The sequence below is a fragment of the Pristis pectinata genome, chromosome 22 (assembly GCF_009764475.1).
Source record: "Pristis pectinata isolate sPriPec2 chromosome 22, sPriPec2.1.pri, whole genome shotgun sequence".
Taxonomy (NCBI): Eukaryota; Metazoa; Chordata; class Chondrichthyes; order Rhinopristiformes; family Pristidae; genus Pristis; species Pristis pectinata.
In genome coordinates, this window is record NC_067426.1 from 8,752,440 (window position 1) to 8,776,613 (window position 24,174).

The window sequence follows — 24,174 nt, forward strand, 5'->3', positions numbered from 1 at the left end:
GCATAGGTCTAAAGGGGCGGTCTCAGCACCCCTCGCCATCGCAGCCAGCGATTGGCAGAGGCTTTGAGTACGAAGGCGCCTGAGTCGACGCTTGCTGCACGAAGCCTGCTTGGCGGGTTGTGGCTGGCCGGCGCGCGTGGTTTCGTCCGCCGAGCGCTCGCTGAGGGGAATGTGGAACAGCGCGGGTGAGTGCTGCCCCGGCCTGTGTGATGGGGCTTGGGGCCGGCTTGCCGCACTTTACCCGCTGTCTCTGGTGTGGGCGGAGGTGGTAGGCTGAAAGTGTGCAGCTCCTGTCGGTAGGATGGGGCTGGGAGTTTACTCTTGTGAGAATGGGCGGTCCCGTGGTCTTTGGAGGGCCTTGGGCCTGGGCTGGGGGAGGGGGCATAGTGGGGATGGGACTGGGCTGAGTAAAGAAGGGATACCGTCTCGAGTAGAAGATAGGGATGATCTCCAAATGGGGACGGTTACCTACCTAAACTATATCAATGACACTTTCCAAACCCTTGACATCTACCACCAAAGTGCACGAGAAATCGTTACCTCCACAAAAAACCCACAACCGTCTTCCTTTGTACAAGGTATATAGAATGTTACAGCAATGGGGACACTGGGGTTGGGAGGGGACGCTCAGACTGACTTTTAGACGTGACGAACCCTGGTTAAATGAAATCATTAGCATTAAGGGGAAAAAGGTGTTGACATTTGCAAGACTTAAAATTGGGATATCATGTTGCAACTGTGTAAAGCTTTGGTTAGGCCACATTTGGAGTATTGTGTGCAGTTCTGGTTGCTGCTGTGCGGAAAGGATGAGTGCAGAAGAAGCTCACCAGGATGATGGCTGGATTGGATATTAGCTATAAGGGGAGGTTGAACAAGCTTGGATTGTTTTCCCTGGGGTGTTGGAGGCAGAGGGGTCACCTGGTAGAAGATTATGAAATTAGGAAGGGCGTAGATAGTCTTTTTCCCAGGTTGGAAATGTCAAAGCTAGATGGCGTAGCTTAGGCTGAGAGGAGGAAAGTTTAAAGGAGACTTATGAGACAAGTTTCTTTTTTTAAACAGAAGGTGGTGGAAACAGATATGACACCAATGTTCAAGAGGCATTTAGACATGCATGCATAGGTGGGGAATAGCAGGAGAAGGATCACGTGCAGGCAGATAGGATTAGTTCAATTGGCATTGTGGTCTGTGCGGAAATGGTGGGCTGAAGGGGCTGTTTCTGTGTTGTACTGTTCTATGTTCTATATACTCTGTTCAAAGGAAGAGGGTCTTTTTTGGAGGTTAATAACGTGCACTTTGGTGGTAGCAATCAAGGGTTTGGAATCTATTATTGATATAGGTAATGCTACAGTTACCTATCTAGACTAAGTGGAGTTTGCATGTTCTCCCTGTCACTGTGGGTTTCCTCTCGGTGCTCCTGTTTCCTCCCACATCCTGGAGATTTGCTGGTAGCTTTGTGGACCAAATAGGTTGAATGACCTCCTCCTGTAACATTACAAAACTTTGTAGATGTACACTGGAATGTTTCCTCAAGGCAGTATCCTAGGCTCAACAAACCTTGGCTATTTCATCAATCACTATGCATCTTGAGGTCGACTGGATGATTGCACAATGCTCAGTTATATTTGCAACTCAGCAAAAGAAGCAGCCCATTCCTGAATGCAGCATTCAAACATGGGCACATAAAAGGCAAATAACAGTGCACCAAAAGTGTCAGCTCATGACTATCTTCAACACAGAATCTAGTCACCTACTGTTGATATCCACATGCATGGCTGTCAGCAAGCACCCCTTTACCAAATCTTGGGTGGGTCACCATTGATCAAAAACTCAACTGGACCATTGCATAAATACTGTGACTGCAAAAGCTGCTCGAGTGAGTTGCCTTCTGACACCTTGTAGCCTTTCCACCATCTTCAAGGTACCGGTCAGAAGCTTGATAATACTCTGCAATTGCATGGATGCAATTGCACCTACTTGACTGGCACCCCATCCCTTCCTAAATATTCATTACCACCACTGAGGCACCATCTACAGAATGCGTGGTAGTAAAAGACCTAGGCTATTTTGACAGCATCTTCCAAACTAACAACCTCTATTATCAAGAAGGACAAAGGCAGTAGGGATGTGGAAACACCATCACCTACTGATTTCTCAGTTGTATACCATCCTCAATTGGAAATAAATTGCCATTCCTTCATCAGTGGCTCCAGTTCCTGGAACTCCTACCCAGCGGCAAAAGGACTGCTGCCAACAACTTCTCCAGGGCAATTAGAGATGGGTTTTAACTGCTGGACTTACCATTGATGACCATGTCAGAGTGGTGGGGAGAAATCCTCTTTGGAAAGGACAGTAGGTAGTGATTTCAGACTGATTGTCCTTGTATGAAACAGCATTATTCTACTTCTACAACTGATTTGTAACCCATTTTACTAGGTTCTTTTGCTGGTGGTTATGGAAACTTTGGAGATACTGGTGCAGGAGGTGGGGGCTACATGCAGTCGCCTGGAGGATTTGGTTCTCCAGCTGGGGGTAGCCAGAGTGACAGAAAAACTGTAAGTATTTCATCAATAGAATTTGCTTCTGGGGTGCAGCCTAAAATTGAGGGGCAAAATGTAAAGTTTCTTCAAAATGTGGAAAATCTTGTTGGTCTTGTTTGAATGGCCAGCCTTATGTGTTGCACTGATTTGTGTTTGCTATATCTTTAGAATATCCAAGTTAGATTCCTTTCCCCCAGCCCCCCTTCCCCTTTTTGGCTATCATTTTAACTGAACAAAAATAACAGCTTTTTATTTGGTCACTTTTGGTGTTGGTTTATTATTGTCACTTGTACCGAGGTACAGTGAAAAACTTGTCTTGCATACAGTTTGTACAGATCAATTCATTACACAGTGCATTGAGGTAGTGCAGGAAAAAAACTAACATGATACAGAGTAAAGTGTCACAGCTACAAGGAAGTGTATTGCAGGTAGACTATAACGTGCAAGGTCATAATGTAGATTGTGAGGTCAAGAGTCCATCTCATCGTAAGGGAACTGTTCAATAGTCTTATCACCATGGGATAGAAGCTGTCCTTGCGCCTGGTGGTATGTACCCTCAGGCTCCTGTATCTTCTGCCTGATGGGAGAGAAGAGAGAATGACCTGGGTGGGTGGGGTCTTCACCAAGGCATCAAGAGATATAGACAGAGTCCATGGAGGGGAGGCTGGTTTCCATGATGTGCTGGGCTCTGTCCACAACTCTCTGCAGTTTCTTGTGGTCCCAGGCAGAGCAGTTGCCATACCAAGCTATGATGCATCCAGATAAGATGCTTTCTGTGGTGCATCGATAAAAGACGGTGAGTGTCAAGGGGGACGTGCCAAATTCCTGAGGAAGAAGAGGCGCTGATGAGCTTTCTTGGCTATGGTGTCCATGTGGTTGGACCAAGACAGGCTATTGGTGATGTTCACTCCAAGGAACTTGAAGCTATCAATCCTTTCGACTTCAGCACCATTGATGCAGACAGGTGCATGTATACTGCCCCCTTTCCTTAAGTCAGTGACCAGCTCTTTTGTTTTGCTGATGTAGAGGGAAAGGTTGTCATGACACCATGTCACTAAGCGCTCTATCTCCTTCCTGTATTCTGACATCGTTATTTGAGATGCGGCCTACTACAGTGGTATCATCTGCAAACTTGTAGACATGATTTCTTGATTTTCTTTCTGATAATTTAGATGCAGTAAAAAGTCTTTATGCAAAGCTGTCGTATGTTGGTTCCTTGCTTAACAGTGGGGATATTTTTCCAGGAACAAGACCACCAAAATGGGTTATTATAGCATTATTTATCAAAGGATGTGTAGTTGCTGTGCCAGGAACCTTGGGTGAACACTTGCCCTTCCTGATGCTGTGCTGGGCTCTGGCCTGAATCACTACCCTCCTGTTGCTATGCACTACTGTACATGAACCCAACGTGAATCCCAGCCCTCTAATGGCATGCATGCAGAAAAGAATTGACCATAGGCTTGATGTGGAGAGGCTGCCTGCGAGGGCCACTGTTGTTTCAGCCTGCTTAGTACAGCAACTCAGTGGTGCAGTATAAGGCTCAGCTGTTGGGGATTTGAAACACCTGTTACATGTATTGACAAATCTCCTGGATCCTACAGATTCTTTTTTCACCTCTTGTTGGATATTATAGAAGTTGCTGTCTCTCCCGCTGACTGAACAGCTCTCCTCGGCCCAGAGTTTTATCTTTGGTGAAAACTCATGGGACTGTGTTGAGGTTACCATAAAGAAATCTCTGGGCTGGGGAGAGCTTTGCAGCCAGGTGATACCAGCTTCCATCACATCTTGCAGATGGAGCACACTATTTACCAAAATAGCCCTACTCACTGCTTTGGCAGCATGTATACGTACACAGGAATAATATAGAAGATAAGTATTACCCTTGTGCAAGGATGACATGTAAATTTGTGAAACATTTTTTAAACTAAAAACAAAAAAATTTTGAAAAAAGTGATGGAATGCAGACTGAATCCTACATCTCAGTGGTGAGCAGTCACATTGCTCCCCACTGCTCTCTCAGGCAACCTCCCAGACCAAACCATGAGTGACTAGAGGGCCAGTGGATTGCAGATGTTTGAGCCAGGGTCCCAGTAGAGCAGTGCACAGCCCAAGCAGATACCTCTTTAAAAATAGAAGGGCTTGCATCCATGAGTGTTTGGATTGGAGGATCAAGAGTGCCATAACTCCTTCAGTGCTCTGTTGGGTTGGACTAAGTGGACTTGCACCTTATTTATCGACTTGCATTGCACTTTCTCTGTAACTGTAACATTATATTCTTTATTCAGTTATGCTTTTCCCTTTGTACCACCTCAATGCACTTGCGTTTTGAAATGACTACGGATGACATGCAAAACAAAGTTTTTTTTTCCCCACTGTGTCTCAGTACATGTGACAATAAACCAATTACCTATTCCTAGTGTAGACTTTGAACATTCTTAACCAGTGGATTGCAATGTTACATTTTAAGGAAAAATGTTGGTCTAGGAAAAATTCAACATTGTTACTTATTGATAATTTTAACAGCACGGTTGCACTTTTTTAAACAGCAACAAAATGGTTAATGTGAAACCATCTATGGTTTAAACAGTTTGACTACAGTTACAATGAAATATTATGGTATCCTAGGAATGTATTTTTGTATTGTAACACTGCAGTCATTACCCTGACTGAGCATGAGGCAAATAAAATGCATCTTTATTAGTAAAGCTATTTATGGCAAACATCCGTAATGATTTAGTAAGAATAGTATCTTCCTTAAAATACAGTATATTAAAAAAAATCAAATTTTTTTAAGGATAGAACATTGTCACTAATCAAAAATGTGATTTCGTTACTTAAGATCCATCAGACTAATAGTCTCTTGCTTAGGCAACAGTATGTGAATAGTCATATCCTTTAATGTGAATGAACTTTTGTTTTTACTTCTCTAAACATGTTATAAGGGATCTGGTGAGCCATAGCCTTGTAGGATTAACTTTATTTTCACTCTAATAGAGATCTCGGACCCAGCAAATCGTTCCTTGTACAGTGTCACAGCTGATGTCTGCCACACAAACAGAGGATATTTTCAGAATTGGAGAGGTGGAGTTGTCCCAGGTGAATGAGAACTTCAGCTCTTAAGTATACCTGGATTCAATATCTTTAGAGTAATTTTAAAATGATATCAATTTATTGGTGAACATCTTTCTGGTAACAGTTTTATTTTCTACCTGAGATTATTTGTTTAATTCTCCAGAAGTACACAATATACACAGTACACAATATAAATTTCAAGGGTGACCAATATCCCAAAGTTTTGAAAGATGTGGCTTTAGAGTTGGTAAATACTAGTTATCATTTTCCAAAATTGTATTGATTCTGGAATTGTTTCTGTGGATTGGGCAGTACTAAATGTCACTTCGTTATTAAAGAAAAAATGTCATTCAGTTTGGTAAACATCAGTAGTAGGGACAATGCTGGAATCTATAATGAAAAGTGTAATAACTGAACACATTGAAATGAATAATAGGGTCAGTATGGAATTATGAAAGCAAAATCATTTTTAACTATTGACAGAGTTCTTTGAGGATGTGACTAGCAGAATGGATAAAGGGGAGCCAGTGGATTCTGCATACTTGGATTTTTAGGTGGCTTTTAATAATGTTCAACAAAGGCAATTGGTAACAAGGTTAGACAGAGATGAGGGCAATATACTGACATGGATTGAAAACTGGTTGTTGGACAGAAAGCAAAGGATGGGAAAGAAAGGATCTTTGATAAACGGAGGTGCAGGCTTGAAGGGCAAATGACCTCCTGCTCCTATTTCTTGTCCAAGTTCTTTTTTGTTTTTTATATATATATATATTTTTATATATATATATATATATATATATATATATATATATGTGTGTATGTGTAGATATAATATATTTTGCAGTCCCTATGGCTTGTTCAGAATCTTTTCCAGCTTGTTTAAGCAAGGCAAGGTAAATAATTCTCAGATGCATCACATGGAGCACTGTTTCTGTTCAGATGAGGGTGGAAAGATTACTATTTGATGGAGCCCATCACCAAATGGAAAAATATAGTTATTTTAATCAGGTTTAAAAGACAATTGGTTATTGAAAAAGGCACTTTTGTAGTTTTGAAATAAAAACAGAAAATACTCAAGGTCAGGCAGCATCAGTGGAATGAGAAACAAAGTTTGATGTTTCAGGTCTGATACCCTTCATCAGAACTAGGAAAGAGAAAACTAATTTGGTTGCAGAAAAGTTGGGGGAGGGATGGGTCGATAAAAAGGGGGAATATCTGCGATAGGGCAAGACCAAGTGAGTTAATGTGGCTGTTTGGAACACATTGAGCTGCTTTATCTGTGTTGTGTGTTGCTAATTGCAAGGCAGTGGAACATGCCCAGCAGGCCAAGCTATACTAATGGAGGGAGGAAAGAACAGATAGATAACATGTAAAAATGGTCAGTTTTTATACAGAAAGAGTGAGTTATCTAAAGTTAGAGAATGTTATATTGAGCCCAGATGGCTGCAATGTGCCCAGACAGAAGATGAGGTGTTGGTCCAAATGCAAGCTTGAGGAACAACAAGAGATGATCCAGCTATCAGCCCCTGATGTTCAACAGCGTTACAAGCACTGGATCCGCCACTGTCAATATCCTGGAGGTTGCCAATGACCAGAAACTGAAGTAGAGTAGCCATATATACAATGTGGCTACAAGAGCAGGTCAGATACTAGGAATCCTGCAGTGAGCAACTCTCCTAACTCAAAGCCTGTTCACCATCTACGAGGTTCAATCCAGGAGTGATGGAGTACTCGCCTGGATGAGTGCAGCTTCAATAACACTCGAAGTTTGACTCCATACAAGACATAGCACTCTGCTTGACAGGCACCTCTTCTGTAACTATTCACTCACTCCACCACCAACACACAGTAGTAGCAGTTTTGTATCACCTACAGAATGCATTGCAGCAACTTACCAAGACTCCTTGGACAGCACCTTTCAAACCCACAACTTCTACCAGCTAGAAGGACAAGGGCAGCAAAGGCATAGGAACAACCACCTGGAAGTTGCCCTCCAAGCCATGCACCATCCTGACTAGGAAATATATTGCTGTTTCTTCACTGTTGCTGGGTCAAAATCCTGGAACTCTCTGCCTAACAGTATTGTAGGTATACCCACATCTCAAGGACTGCAGCAGTTCAAGAAGGCAGCTCGCCACCACCATCTCAAGGGCAACTAGGGATCAACAATTAAATTTTGGCTTGGCCTGCAAAGCCTACTTCCCTCGAATGGAGGAAAAAAACTCATTGTAATTGCAGGCCACAGAGTTCAGACTGGGTGTGGGATTGAGAATTAAAGTGGCAGGCAACCAGAAGCTTGGCGTCACTCCTGCAAACTGAATGCAGTCACCCAATCTGTATTTGATTTCTCCAGTGTTGAGGACATTGCGTTATGGACAGTGGACCTGAAATAATTACTCAGTTACTCTTTTTGCAGGTGCTGAGTAACCAGCGAATGCTTTTATGTTGTACAGTCACAGACGAAATGCCCTACTCTAAGTTGGGTAGTAACAGAAACCTTAAAAGCAGTTGAGAGAACGGTAATATTTAATCTTGCAAAAATTAAGATTTAACTTGTGACGAGTTATATTGACAAAATTTTAGTTGAATGTTGCTAAATTTTATCTAGTGGAATGAGCAGCTTGTAATACAAGTTAGAGGAAAGGAAAACTGCAGATGCTAAAAATCTGAAATAAAAACTGGACATACTGAAATACTCTCCACATCTACTTTCTGACCTGATTGCATGCAACTTTTTCTATTTTTATTTTATAATGATTTCCTTTTTTGCAGGTAACTGTGGTTGGTATGATCAAAGATTCAGAAAAAGCCCCAACGAATATTCTGTACAAGTTGGATGACATGACAGGACCCCCCATGGATGTGAGACAGTGGGTGGATACCGATGTAAGTTAATAAACAACATGATGTACTCAGTGTTGCATTCTTTTTCAGCCCCTTAAATGAACTCAAATGACTGGTGCAGTTTGTTTTTCAGATCACCAAATATCTAATTCTGTGCCAGTGCACACACTCTTAAAAGATGGCATATACAAATGTGCTAACTTATTTATTAAGTAGTTGAAGCTGATAATTGGAGATAAAATCTCATGATTTTGCTGTTGTAGAATTCTGATAGAATATAATAGTGCTTTTGTAACTTCTTCTGTAAATTATCTCTTTTGCTTTTATAGTAATTAATGATTTTGTGTTTGCAGCAGAGAATTCTACATTGTACACATGTATATGGTGTTATTTTCTAAACTGTTCATAACCTTTCATAACTCTACTGAAGAAAAGTGCCTAAATTTCTTGGGACACCTTGAGAACAGTAACCTCTTGGTTATCTCCTAGAAAATCTTTTTTAGATCCATTCCATAATGATGTGATATTGAAAGTCTAAGCTAGAATTTGTACAGATTCACCATAATTAATTTATAGTGCATATGTCTGCACGCAAACCAAAGATTCTCTGACTTTTCAACAAATGTTGTCCTGAAGGTTTTTCATCTTGCTTTGTTTGAAATCTCTAAGCTTTCTCTTTAATTCTTTCCATTGCTTATTACTAAGTACTATTTTATACCCATCTTGTCCTATGTGCTCAAGCTTTGTATAATTCCCCCAAGCCTCTCAGATTCATAATTCTTTCAACTTTTAGTCTTAATCTATTATATGATCCAATCTTGTTGATTCAAAGTCATCTGTACTTAAAAATAACTTGAATTACCATTTCAAACTGAACAATGTAAGCAGAACAGAGAGTGATATTCAAAAGTATTGAATTCACGAAATTTAAATTGATTTCAAATGATGAGTAAACTTTATAATGAGTAGTTTCAGCATGTACCCATGCACATTTTACATTTGTGGCACCTGAAATGAAGTAAAACATCTGGAGGTCCTTCAAAAAGCTATCCAACAAATGTGATGTTGAGCCTCGAGCCTTGTTAAGTGACCCAAAACTTTGTCAAAGGAATGTGCTTTAAAGTGTATCTTATAGGTACAAAAACATATTTGAGTGGATTAAAGTGCCTAATAACTAAATGCTCTAAAATTAGAGGAGTACTGACCTGATGGTTGTAAGCTCAAGGAGGTTACAGAGAAAGTGGGGCAAGACATTGGAGAGATTTTAAAATCTCTTTTTTCAAATTTGCAGTGTGCTGGACCAGTGGCCAAGCAGGTTATGGTGTGAAATTTGAATGAACCTCTGATTAGTGGCATATGCAAGTTTGGAAAATGCTCTAGAAAGCCTTGCCATAGTCCAGAGATAACAAAGGAATAATTGAGGATTTGAGCAGCAAGTGAGCTGAGACGCAGTGGAGATGGAAGTGTGCACTGATGATGAAGGAGCAAATACAGAGTCCATGTGAGATAGGATATCCAAAATGCAAACAGCCTGGGCTAGTGCAACAGTGGCTAGGGAGGGCATTGGAGTTGAAAATCAAAAACCTCCAGATGCTGGAAATATGAAATTAAAAGAAAATGCTGGGGAAAAACCAGCAGATTAGGCAGTATCTAGGGAAAGAGTTAATGTTTCAGCTCAGATGCCCTTTATCAGAACTGGGAAAGAGTTTAAAAAAAAAATTAAGTTCGATCAGAAGTGGTGGGAGGGATTGATAGGACAAAAATATTTATGATTTCAACCCTGGCCTCAGCTTATGGGGATGAGTTGTAAGGGTTGTTCAGTCAGATGTGTTAATAGAGACATTTAGAAGGTGATAACATAAAGAAGTGGAAAGTGTTTCTAATAGCAGGGAATGGTGTTTGTGGAGGAACCAACACAGTTGCTTCGTTCTTCCCAATATGGGACATTGATGTTGGACAATTGGTGGCATAGGAAAGGTTAAGTGGTGGTGATGCAGATGTGGGTGATCTGTGCACATGTTTTTGAATGATCTCACTAATGAGAGAAAAAGGCTAAGAATAAATCTTTGGGGTCTCCAGAGGTAATGATGCAGGAGCAGAGAACAAAAGTTAGGGAGGTTGTGTAGAACTTCTGTAAAGTACTGGATAGGCCATAACTGGAGTATTGTCGCAATTATGGTCAACACACTTTAGAGAGGTAAAAGACCTAGAGGAGTACAGAAAAGATTCACTAGAATGGTTCCAATGATGAAGAATTTTGGCTACAAAGATGGACTGGAAAAGCTCTTGTTTTTCTCCTTGGGGTGGGGGGGGGGGGGGAGTAATTGAGAAATTTGATAAGTGTTCAAAGTCCTAATGTTTAGGGGTAAATAGAAGCTGTCTGGTTGTATGATTCAAAGACCAAGGATACATTTGAAGAGATGGGGAGAAGTTATGGGAATGCAAGAGAAACCTTTTTAACAATGTGTTTTGTAATCTGCAGGTGATAGAAGAACTTTTATAAAAGCAATTGCATAGATATTTAAGGGAAAGGTCATTTGTGGGGTCCCACAGGAAATGATGCCCTTGCAACAGTCACAATTTGATAGATTTGAGTGGAACCTGATAAAGGCGGTCCCACCCAACACAAACATTGGAGAATGATTTTCTATAATTTAGTCATTAACACACTTCGATTTGCTGCTTTTTGCCAAATGCATAATACTTTATTCCCTATTACTGAATAACAAGGTGCATTTTGTTGTTGATGTAATGCGATACCAACTTTCTTTCCCTTTAGCCGCAAACATGGCCGTCTTAATTTTGTGTGCTTTTATTTTGTCCTTGTTTGTATTTGCTCTTGACTGTGTTTGTAATTTTACTTCTAATTGTTTTTCCATATTTTAATGCAGGAAGCTGGAAGTGAGAATATTGTGGTTCCTCCAGGCACCTATGTAAAAATAGCTGGACATCTCCGATCATTCCAGGTGATGCACAATGGTGTAATTGTTTAAATGAAGAGCATTGATATTTTGTAGATCTTTGTCCAGTTGATATTTGTTTGTTAAACTTGGTCGGTTTTTGTATCTTGAGATATCTGGATTTGAAAATAATGCTTTTTGTTCTATTGTTATTCTCATTATTCCTTCTAATTACTGTTATTTAAGTAAGGAACGTATAATTTAAATGCTTTTTCCTGTTATTGTAACTTCAAAATCTGTACCACAATGCTTGTCATTTTTATGCTTAAAAATGGCAAATTTTATTTGCAGAATTATGGTTAGCTTGAATGTCGTCCTGGTTTTTCATGTATTTCTGAATAAATGAAGCATTTGATATTTTTTGTTGCTGTTTGGAGAAAAGAACTAAATTCTCTGAGGGAGAGAAACAGTATTTAAACTGTTAATTCTGATGGTCAGTCCCTGATCTTGAAGTCTGGACAAAACAAATTCATTATTTGCTCTGGAAGGGTGTTGTAATTGGGGAAAATTCAGGGCAGGGTGGTAGAATTCCAGAACACATTTCCATTGACAAAGATATTGGGTGTGTTAGTAGGCTTAAAGGCATAATGACATTTATCCCAGGCTGCTATGGGCAGTAAGGGAGGAGATTGCTGGAGCCCTGACAGAAATTTTCAAATCTTCTCCAGACACGAGAGCTGGCTAGATAACTGGAGGACAGCAGATATGGTACATTTATTCAAGAAGGATAGCAAGGATAAGCCATAGATTCTAATGTTATAATAGGGAAATTATTGAGGGGGGAAAATCTCTTCAGGGGCTAGATTAATCTTCACTTGGAGAGGCAGAAAATATGGATAGTCAGCAGAGATTTTAAGGGGAGACACTTTCTGACTAATTGTATTGGATATTTCCAAGAGATAAGTGTTGAGAGTGCGGTTGATGTAGCCTACATGGACTTCAGTTAGACCTTTGACATGGTCCCACTTGAGAGACTGGTCCAGAAGGCAAGAGCAATGGGACCCAGGGCAATTTGGCTAATTGGATCTGAAATTGGCTTAATAGGAGGCCGAAGGTGATGGATGGGGGTTTTTGTGATTAGAAGCCTGTGACCAGTAGTGTATCGCAGGGATCAGTGCTGGGACTCCTGCTTTTTATAATGTACATTCACGATCTGGAAGAATGACTTGTTGCTAGTAAGTTTGCAGATGAACACAAAAATTGGTGTTGGTAGTGAGGTCTTTGGCAATAGAACAATTTTGATCTGCTAGTAAGACGGGTAGAGCAACTATAGAATTTAACCCTGAAGCATGTGAGGTGATGAGTTTTGGAAAGATTAATAAGGTTAGGCTATACAAAGTGAATGAGGAGATCCTCGGAAGTATAGTAAAACTAAACCAGCACACTGGACTTTTGTGCTGGATTAGCAGATTTTCTAGACAAATGGATGTTATTTTTAGTGCTCCTAACAGAATTTTTAATTTTGTTTTAGATGTTACACAGTATTATAATTTCCCAGTGAGCCCATTAAGTTTAAAGGGAGCCTGGGAACCAGGGTCTTGACATGAGGGAAGGAGTGCAAGAACTAGGGCCCCAGTGAATGGGAGGAAATGGGATAAACATTACCTGGTAAGTCAGAGGTCAAACCACTGTGATTTCCAAATAGAGTTTTATGCTACTGAGGAGCATAAGGACCTTGGTGTTCATATCTAGAGATCCCTGAAGGCAGCATTACAGTGTTGAAGGCATATAGGATACCGGCCTTCATTAGCTGGGGCATAGAATACAAGAGCAGGGTGGTTATGGTGGAACTTTATAAAACATTTTAGTTCTGTTTCTGGTTGCTGCACTATGAGAAGGATGTAATTGCACTGATGAGGATGCAGAGGAAGTTCACCAGGATGGAATATTTCACTTGAGAAATTGAATAAGTTGGATCTATTTTCTTTGAAGCTGTCGGGGTGCTGACAGAGGGATACAAAATAATGAGGGACGTAGGGTATATGGTGAGAGAGACTTCCCTTTTGCAGAGATGCCTCTAACTAGACAGTGTACTTTAAGGTAAGGGGTAAGGTCTTGAGATTTGGGGATTTTTTCACCAAGAGGTTGTTTAATATTTGGAATGCACTGCCTGAGTGGATAATGGAGACAGGAGGCAAGTTCTTGATAATTGGCATTGACATGAAGTGCCTGTTTCTGTACTCTGACTCTAAATTCCATTAGTCTTCTGCTTTTTAAAAAAAAGTTTATATTGCTTTACAGTAAAGTATTTAATTTCTGAACACTATTTGAGATCCTGTATGACTTGTTTCAACGGCTTTCTGATCTTGTGGCATTTATACTTATTTGGTAGAACAAGAAGAGCTTGGTAGCTTTTAAGATAATGCCTTTGGAAGACATGAATGAACTAACATCACACATGTTGGAGGTGGTGCAGGCCCACTTGTTGTTGAACAAACCACAGGTGGGTACAAAAATATCTATGAAACTGGGCCTTCTGTCATAACGTACCTAACCTTCGGCTCGGCAACAAAATGAGAAATTGTACTGCACTTCATTATTGTTGGTTATTGAATTGTGGCTGGCCGCAAGATTGCCCTTCAGGTATTTTGTATGAAATGGAAAAGAAATGTGTTCCATTTGGGGAATGGTCAGGAGCGAAGATATTGACAATCCCATTTACTCCTGACTGACTAATTCACCTTGAAGGTGTGGGCGGAGGTATGTGGAAGAGCTCTATTAGTGGAATGAATATTAAGTGATCTGAAATGCCCATGCAACAACCTTGTATTCCTGCTAAGGAAGGAGCATCACTGCTAATCTCTTTCAGTGCACAAGAACAATTGTGGACCATTCAGGGCTGTTTGATCAATTCCCAAAGCCAATTAGGATGTAACTTTTCTCATCTTGGTTACAGCGAAGGGATGTTTGCATATGCGGAACATACTTTGCTACTACTCAGCACCTTCACATTAGGAGAGGAGACATTGGATAGGTTAGGGGATTGAGTACTGGGGAAAGAAAAATGCTCATTCATTTGCAATGGATGCCAATGTAAAAAAAATACTCAGCACTGTTGAAATTCATTCAAGGCTGTAATCCAATGAAGCTTTGTCTGCACGTCTATTTTTCTTTAGTCTGGACCTGGAGGATCTGCTCCAGCTTTGCACAGTTCAATGCGAAATGAAGTGGGAGCAGTTGGAATGTATGCTGGTGCTAATGATGCACTGATGAATGGTCTAACAAGTCAACAAAGTCAGGTAAAACAAACTAGGCATGAGCCTTCTCTAATAACATTACATTTTATGTTCCTTTTAAATGCACATTGTTTAGCCAAAATCTATACTTGGAAATTATATCCATTGTAATTGACTTCTCTGTAAAGGTGCATAAAAATGACTCTCACCCAAATCTTGTCTCTTTCCCCTGCATCCCTGCCCCCCTCACGTCCCTGGATTAGATTGCCCTACCATCATTTCCAGGGGAATTAGAGCCTTGGAGCCCATCTGGAAGTTGGTCCAGGCTCATTCATCCTTCTCTGCCTTGGTGTGACTAATCTTTTACCTGTTGTCATTTGTACACCTAATGAAGGCACAAGTCATGCTCTGTTACTGGCATAAATTGGAGGTTTTGACTTCTACATATGACCTTTGTGGAACACCCCAATTCTATTTACTGGGGGACACTAGTGATATAGGAAGAATTGAATGGGGAACTTTGGAAATACATGCAAGCTGCTTGTACAACTTCAGAGCAGTTTTGTTTTGAGCACTTGTTGAGATACTTGATGGGAGTCTCCATAGAGATGCCACTGGCAACACTCCACTATTAGGGGAATGGTTATGTTAACTAAGCACACAAAATGGGTTGAGGACCTTGGGCCAAGAGGCATAGATGTGTTCATCTGCAAAAACACTACTCCCACATAGTCTATATCACACTGATGAACAATGTTTTCCAAGGCTGTCATTACTAAGATATTTGAAATGCTGTGGAAACATTTTTGTCCAGCCTCTTGGAAAGACTGCTCTCCAAGGTCATATTGACTCTCGACTTGCTTGTAAGATTTTTCCAAACATCTGCGGCAGATCTCTGTGATGTCCTTTAAATTGCCACTCATCACTACATCAGAGAGGTCATCTGGGAAATGAATTGTAGAAAATTAATGACGAGGCCCCCTGGCTTATGTCTGTGCCGGTTGAAAAGATGGTACCCAGACTAATCCCATCTGTACCTGGTCAGTAGCCATACAAATCATAGCTCTTCAAATGCACATGCACATCTTTTTAAATGTGGTGTGGGCTTGTGCTTCTACTGCTCTTTAAGGCAGAGAGTTCCAGACCCCACTGCCTTTTGGGTGGAAAAATAATTCCTCAGTTTCCCAGTAATCCTTTTGCCAATGACTTTAAATCTATGCCACGTTGCTTTGGTAACTTGCCAAGGGAAATAGGACTGTTGCCTTACTCTGGTTGCTATGCAGAAAACTGTCAAAAGCTACTCTTGCTTGATTGAGGTTGTGTTGGCAACTGCATGGTCCTGATTTAGTATGTTTCCTGGTGTGCTGCTACCTGTATGTTGTTTTGAACAATTTCACAATTTCTTTGTGGAGAGACCAAATGTGAGTTAGTGCTATATGCAGCAGTTGTTAGTTATGCCCATGAGTCTCAAAGTAAGTTTTAGAAAGGAAAATCACACGCCCATGCCTTTTTATCTTGCAACCATGTGCTTTTAATCCTGACAGCACCAGAAGGCTCCATGTTGGTCCTAAATGAGGCTCAGTTATTTGTAATTATGCAAATACAAATTAATACTTTAATTTTACCTAAATGTTAACAGAAATGGTGTCCTTTTTGGAAAGGAAACTTGAATAAATGCCTTTAACATAATTTCCCCTGCCCTGCCACTCTGGATTGTTACAGTGTGATAATAACTGAAATTGTGGTGAGACATTTTTAGTTGCTTTATAGCCTTAATTATACTATTGTTATACTGGGCTATTTTTGAATTAAATTATCTTTTTTTTAAAAAAAGGAAGTAAAATTTGCAATTGAAAACTGAGCTGCATGTTTTTGTGATGGCAAAATAATGTTCCTTCAGGTACTGAATTTAATTCGAAATTGCCGGGAACAAGAAGGCATGAGCATTGACTACATGAGGAGAACACTGAAGAATATGAACATTGTTGCTATCAAGTTAGTGTCATTTTGTTTAGCTTATACTTGCAATAAATTTATGTTAAACAAATTCTGATGGTTGCAATTTTGTTTTACATAGGCAAGCTGTGGAATTTCTGAGCAATGAAGGACACATTTATTCTACAGTGGATGAGGATCACTTCAGATCAACTGATGCTGAATAAATGTGAATTGAGGATGCTTTTAGTACATGAACTGTTCCAAAACCTGCAGAGTCCATTTCTTGGATACTGCACAAAGTGTGGGTAAATTTAAATAGAATTTGAAAGTGGGAACAGTGATACTGCTATGCAATTTATTTGGGTTCTGTTTTATAATTTTAATGCAGCAACTTGACTGAAAAATGTTCTTGACCTTTCCAAATATCTCTTCTATAGTATTGCAGCATGTTATCTGATTCATCGTGTCTCTAAGGCCATAGTAGAGGAAATTATACCGCTGCTACTGCTTGGATCTAAAATGGAGGTATAAATTGTCTTAAGCACCAAGTCTCGTAAGCATTTTTTTGTTAGTTGTATAAAGTTGTAAAAGTAACAAAATACATTGATATAATTTAACTGGTTACAGTCTGAAAAGATAACTAAACTTTGCAAATACCCCAAATTGTGAACATCTGTTAAAATTACCATGGTTTTATGAAAAGTATGTTTCACTTGCCCTTGTATGTCCTTTGGATAAAGTGTGCTAGATGTTGTTAACTGCTACTAATTTATGTAGTGCATATGTTGTCCAGAAAACTTTGGAGAAAGGCAGGTTTGTAGTTTCATAACATTTATGGTGGATCCAAATTAATATGTCATTGAATATGGACCCAAATGCTGTCACAACACACATCTGGAAGTCTAGCAATTGGAATTTAGTTTTTTGTTTTGTTCAGTCATTATTTCCCTAGAATTTTTGTCCTTTTTAACTGTATAAAGCTGTTTAGACATAGAATAAAGATATAAAAAATGGTGTTATTGGTGTAAGTGATTGCAAACAAGATTTTTACTTTGTATGTTAGAATAATAAAGCAATAAACCATTTTGTATTATATTATTACCTCTATGCCTTTTAAACTTATTTATTTTGCAATTATGTACAATTGAATAAATTTAACAAAATGCAGCAGTTTTAAGGCATAGACAGGTGAAGGGATGGCTGCCAACAATGGATGCACTGAGATTGCACAGATTCTAAAGTTGGAGTAATTTTTGAATTTGCGGCACTGGAAGTGGAGAACAGAATGTACAAATGCTGCTTTCGGTAGCAGGTGAGGTGGGATTGGGGGCAGATATAGGTAGCATTTTAAAGGTGGAAGTAGGTTGCCTTGGTGATGAGAGAATGTAGTATGACAGTAAAGCTCTGTTTCAAATAAGGTAGTAGCATTGCAAACGTTCCTAGTTTTGTCTGGAATGGTTAGCTTCCCAGGCAGATGTGCCAGTGACCGTGTTACGTGTCATATGTTCAATTTTTCATTCTTTGGACTTGATGAATGAGAATTGGGGGCAGTGGCAGGGGAAATGGTCATAGGAGTTGTACAGTGCAGAAATGGGCTCAGTTGGCCCAAATTGTCCATGCCAACCAAGTAGCCTACCTGAGCTCGTCCCATTTGTCCGCTTTTGGCACATATCCCTTGTAAACCTTTCCTATCCATGTACCTGTCCAAATGTCTTTTAAATGTTGTAATTGTACCCGCCTCTACCACCTCCTCTGGCAGCTTGTTCCATATATCCACCGCCTGTGGGGGGGGGAGGGGTGGAACTTGTCCCTTGTATCCCTTTTTAAATCTCCCCTCTAGGCTTACACCTATGCCTTCTAGTTTTAAATTTCCCTACCCTGGGGGGGTGGAGAAACAGATTTTGACCATCTACCCTGTTGCTGACCCTCTTGATTTTATAAACCTCTGTAAAGCCACCTTCCAGCCTCCTTCGTTCCAGGGAAAATTGACCCAGCCTATCTTGTAACTCAGGCTCTCCAGTCACAGCAATATCCTCATCTTTTCTGCACACTCTGGCTTAATCACATCCTTCCTATAATGTGGTGACCAGAACCACACAAGATACTCCATGCAGTCTCACCAACATCTTGAACAGCCTTAACATGATATTCTGACTCCTGTACATGTACAATGCAATCCCTTGCATTGTACATGCAAGTCCCTATGTACTTGCATCCCTCTGTTCAACAACACTCCCCAGGGCCCTGCCATTCCCTGTGTATGTTTTGCCATGGTTTAATTTCCCAAAATATATCACTTTGCACTTGTTAAATTCCATCTGCTGTTCCTTTCCTTGCTTTTCCAGTTGATCCAGATCCTGCCGAAACCTTACACAAACTTTCACTGTCCACTATACCACCAATTTTGGTGTCATCGCAAACTTACTAACCATGCCTTCTACCTTCTCATCCAAATCATTAATATATATGACAACAGGTGAACCAGCACCAATCCCTGTGACACACCACTGGTCACAGGACCCCAATCTGGAAAACAACCCTCTACTACCACCCTCAGCATCCTAAGTGGGAGAATGCAAGTGTATTTCTGAGGACTAGGCATCATGAATGGAGCTAAGAACATTTGAGCAGATTGATAGCTACATGTACAGTATATCTTGTCAGACCTGTTATATTTCAGCTATCAGTGGTAACAATGTTGCTCATGATAAAAGTGCAAATGTAGGACAAGCAGCATGTATATCTTAGTAAACAGAGGCCTAAACAGTAGATAGTTGGGGGCTTGAAATTGCTGTTGGGAGTTCTTTGAAGTATTTTTTTTTCCTCAATGATCTTAAAAGGAGACTTTTTGTAAAAGGAAACATGTTATGAATAGTGAGGTACAACAAAATGTGCTGTGATCCACTTGTCTGTTTTTGAGTAATTGGTACAGTACATCATTCTAAATCGGTTACTCCTGGTCCTAAAAATTTACTCCCATTTTGTTTACACAAGGCACTCGTCCACTTTCCATGATAAGACCAAAGGAGCAGAATTAGCCCATTCGATTCTGCTCTGCCATTAGAGTATGGCTGATTTATTTCTCCCTTTCAACTCCATTCTCCTGCCTTCCCCCATAACGTTTGACACCCTTACTAATCGAGAATCTATCAACCTCTGCTTTAAATATATCCAATGACTTGGCCTCCACAGCCATCTGTGGCAATGAATTCCACAGATTCACCATTCTCTGGCTAAAGAAATTCCTCCTCATCTCTGTTCTAAAGGGATATCTTTCTGAGGCAGTGCCCTCTGGTCTTGGACTCGCCCACAACTGGAAACATCCTCTCCATGTCCACTTCATCCAGGCCTTTAAATATTCAGTAGGTTTCAATGATATCTCCCCCCGCCACCTCGCCCTTCTAAACTCCAGCAAGTACAGGCCCAGAGCCATCAAATGCTCATATGTTAACCCTTTCATTTCTGGGATCATTCTTGTAACCTCCTCTGGACCCTCTACAATGCCAGCACATCTTCCCTTAGATATGGGGCCCAAAATTTCTCTCAGTACTCCAAATGTGGTCTGACCAATGCCTTATAAAGCCTCAGCATTACATCCTTGCTTTTATATTCTAGTCCTCTTGAAATGAATGCTAACATTGCATTTGCCTTGCTGCCAACTCAACCTGAAAGTTAACCTTTAGGGAATGCTGCACTAGGAATCCCAAGTCCCTTTGCACCTCTGATTTCTGAATTTGCTCCCCATTTAGAAAATAGTCTATGCCTTTATTCCTTTTACCAAAGTGCATGACTGCATACTTCCCTATGCTGTATTCCATCTGCCACTTCTTTGCCCATTTTCCCTACCTGTCCAAGTCCTTCTGCAGACTCCCTGCTTCCTCAACAATACCTGCCCCTCCACCTATCTTTGTATCATCTGCAAACTTGGCCACAAAGCCCTCAATTCCATCATCCAGATCATTAACATATAATGTGAAAAGTAGTGGACCCAACACTGACCCCTGGGGAACACCACTAGTCACCAGCAGCCAACCGGAAAAGATCCCCTTTATTCCCACTCTTTGCCTTCTGCCAGTCAGCCAATCTTCTATCCATGCTAGTACCTTTCCTGTAATACTATGGGCTCCTATCTTGTTTAGCAGCCTCGTGTGCAGCACCTTGTCAAAGGCCATTGGAAAATCCAAGTAAACAATATCCACTAACTCTCCTTTGTCTATCCTGCCTGTTATTTCCTCAAAGAATTCCAACAGATTTCTCAGGCAAGTTCTCCCCTTAAGGAAACCATGCTGACTTTGGCTATTTTATCCTGAGCTTCCAGGTACCCCACAACCTCATCCTTAATAATGGACTCTTAATATCTTACCAACCACTGATGTTAGGCTAACTGGCCTATAATTTCTCGTCTTTTGCCTCCCTCCCTTTAGAGTGGAGTGACATTTTGCAATTTTCCAGTCCTCTGGAAGCATTCCTGACTCAAGTGATTCTTGGAAGATCACTACTATTACCTCCACAACCTCTTCAGCTATCTCTTTCAGAATCCTGGGGTGTAGTCCATTCGGTCCAGGTGACTTATCAACCTTCAGACCTTACAGTTTCCCAAGCACCTTCTCCTTAGTAATAGTGACTACACTCACTTCTGCCCCCGACTCACTCGAATTTCCAGCATGTTGCTGGTTCTTCCACAGTGAAGACTGAGCAAAATACTTATTCAGTTTGTATGCTATTTCTTTGTTCTCCATTACTAACTATCTCTCCAGTGTCATTTTCCAGTTGTCTGATGTCCACTCTTGCCTCTTTTACTCCTTATATATTTAAAAAAACTTTTGGTATCCTCTTTTGTATTATTGGCTAGCTTAAGTTCATATTTCATCTTTTCTCCCCTATTGTTTTTTTTGTTTCTTTTGTTGGTTTTTAAAACTTCCCAATCCTCTAGCAATATTGTATTGCAATATTTTGCAATATTGTATGCCCTCTTGCTTTTATGCTGTCCATGACTTCCCTTGTCAGCCACGGTTGCCTCACCCTCCCTTTAGAATGCTGCTGCTGCTTTGGGATGAACTGATCCTGCGTCTTCAGAATTACTCCCAGAAACTCCTGCCATTGCTGCTCTACTGTCATCTCTGCTAGGGTCCCCTTCCAATCAGCTTTGGCCAGCTCTTCTCTCATGCCTCTGTAGTTACCTTTACTCAACTGTAATACCAATACATCTGATTTTAGCTTCTCCCCCTCAAACTGCAAGGTGAATTCTGTCATATTATGATCATTGCCTCCTAAGGGTTCCTTTACCTTAAGCTCCCTAATCAAATCTGGTTCATTGCACAACACCAAATCCAGAATTGCCTTTTCCCTAATGGGCTCGACCACAAGCTGCTCTAAAACACCATCTTGTAGGCATTCTACAAATTCCTTCTCATGGAATCCAGTACCAACTTGATTTTCCCAATCTTCCTGCATATTGAAATCCCCCATGACCACCATTGCCCTTTTTACATGCCTTTTCTATCTCCTGTTGTAACTTGTATCCCACATCCTGGCTACTGTTTGGAGGCCTGTATATACTGTAATTCACATCAGGGTCTTTTACCCTTGCAGTTTCTTAACTCTACCCACAAGGATTTTACATCTTCTGATCCTTCTTGCTAAGGACTTGATTTCATTTTTTTTTACCAACAGAGCCACCCCATCCCCTCTGCCCACATGCCTGTCTTTTCGATAGGATGTGTATCCTTGGATGTTTAATTCCCAGCTGTGATCGTTCAATGATGACTCCATGATGCTCACAACGTCACATCTGCCAATTTCTAACCATGCTATGAGCTCATCTACCTTATTTTGTATACTGCACGCATTCAAAAATATAACACTTTCAGTCCTGTATTCACCACCCTTCTCAAATTTGTCTCCATGTTGCCTGAAGTTAAATTCGTATCCCTTTCTAAACTTTGTCTTATTTATTCTGGAGATTTCAGTAACGGCTCCTGCACTCTCCTTTTACTTTATCCATACTTTTCCTATCTGCTGAAACCACCCCCCCTACTATTTAGCTTAAATTTACTACAGCCCTAGTTATGCAATTCACCAGGACCCTGGTCCCAGTGTGGTTCAGGTGGAGCCCGTCCCATCAGAACAGCTCCCTCCTTCCCCAATACTGGTGCCAGTGTCCCATGAATTCAAACCCACTTCTCGCGCACCAATCTTTGAGCCACACATTTAACTCTCTGATCTTATTTACCCTGAGCCAATTTGCATGTTGCTTAGTTAACAATTCAGAGATTATCACCTTTTTGGTTCTGCTTTTTAATTTAGTCCCTAGCTGCTCAAATTCCCTCAGCAGAACCTCTTTCCTTGTTCTACCTATGTCGTTGGTACCCACATGGACCACGACCACTAGATCTTCCCCTCCCATTCCAAATTCCTCTGCAGGTCAGATGAGATGTCCTGAACCCAGGCACCAGGCAGGCAACACAGTCTTCAGGTCTCTCGATCCTTGTGACACAGAATTGTCTATTCCCCTGACTATACTATCCCCAATCACAACTACATTCATCTTCTCTGCCCTCTCTTGAATGGCTCCCTGAACCACCGTGTCACAGTTCATTTGCTCATCCTTCCTACAGCCCTCGCTCTCATCTACACAAGGAGCAAGAATCTTGGTCCTGTTGGACAAGTTCAAGGGCTGAGGCTCATCCAGCACTACCTCTTGAATCCCCCTACCTGCCTCACTCACAGTCACACCCTCTTGTACCTGACCACAGAATTTGAAGTAGTTAATCTAATGGGTGTGACTGCCTCCTGAAACACAGCATCCAGGTAACTCTCCCCCCTCCCTGATGCGTCAGTGTTTGAAGCTTAGATTCCAGGTCGTCATCTTTGAGCCTGAGTTCCTCAAGCAACCAACACTTGCTGCAGATGTGGTCACCAGGAACCACAAAGGGGTCCACCAGCTCCCACGTAATGCAGCTACAACACATCATCTGATCCTGCATCCCTATTTTATTTAATTAGTTATAATTTTATGTCTTTTTATTTAACTACTATTTTAAAAAAAACCTTACCTGTTCTTTACCTGCTACTCACCTGTGCCTCTTTGGCAAAGCCTCAGATTCCTACTCCTACACTGGCCCACTCTCACAATGGCTGCTCCAAAAAGTTGCTGCTTGTCCTACATTTACACTTTTATCATGAGCAACATTGTTACCATCACTAACGTAGTTGAAACATGGCAGGCAAGGTAGGGTATGTAAAAGAGGATGTGGCATTGCACTGTTAGTCAAGGAATACATTACTTATGTATTGAGGGAGGATATCCTAGAAGGATCCTCTTATGTGGCCATATGGGTAGAGATTGTCAACAAAAGGGGTGTTGTCACTTTATTAGGGAGTATTATGGACCTAACAACTGGAGATAGAGGAACAGATATGTAGGCAACTATCAGAGAAATGTAATAAAAATAAGTTTATAGTACAAGGGCATTTCAATTTCCCAAATGTTAACTGGGATTGGTTTGGTGTAAGAGACCTTGGGGGTGGAATTTGAGGTGTGTCCAGGAGAGCTTTTTGACACCATATGTAGATAAACCAACAAGGGAAGGAGAATTATTGGACCTGATCTTGGGGAATGTAGCTGGTCAAGTGAAGAAGTATCAG

At 40.8% G+C, this 24,174-nt stretch overlaps 1 protein-coding gene and 1 pseudogene across 1 annotated transcript; both read left to right on the plus strand.

Moving 5' to 3' along the window:
* The first annotated feature begins 37 nt into the window (after nucleotides 1-37).
* rpa2 (replication protein A2) lies at nucleotides 38-17,625 on the plus strand. The gene is made up of 9 exons (XM_052036315.1): nucleotides 38-185; nucleotides 2,434-2,552; nucleotides 5,532-5,633; nucleotides 8,382-8,495; nucleotides 11,345-11,419; nucleotides 13,746-13,856; nucleotides 14,530-14,652; nucleotides 16,490-16,584; nucleotides 16,667-17,625. Exons 1-9 carry the CDS (start codon nucleotides 170-172, stop codon nucleotides 16,749-16,751), a joined length of 840 nt encoding a protein of 279 aa, XP_051892275.1. The 5' UTR covers nucleotides 38-169; the 3' UTR covers nucleotides 16,752-17,625.
* On the plus strand, nucleotides 4,364-4,458 carry LOC127581904 (uncharacterized; annotated as a pseudogene).
* Nucleotides 17,626-24,174: the final 6,549 nt, after the last annotated feature.

Excerpts from the sequence above, each read along its gene's own strand:
- rpa2 (XM_052036315.1), top strand. Across the intron at positions 2,553-5,531 it reads GCCAGAGTGACAGAAAAACT|AGATCTCGGACCCAGCAAAT; the intron begins GTAAGTATTTCA and ends TCACTCTAATAG. Across the intron at positions 14,653-16,489 it reads TAACAAGTCAACAAAGTCAG|GTACTGAATTTAATTCGAAA; the intron begins GTAAAACAAACT and ends ATGTTCCTTCAG.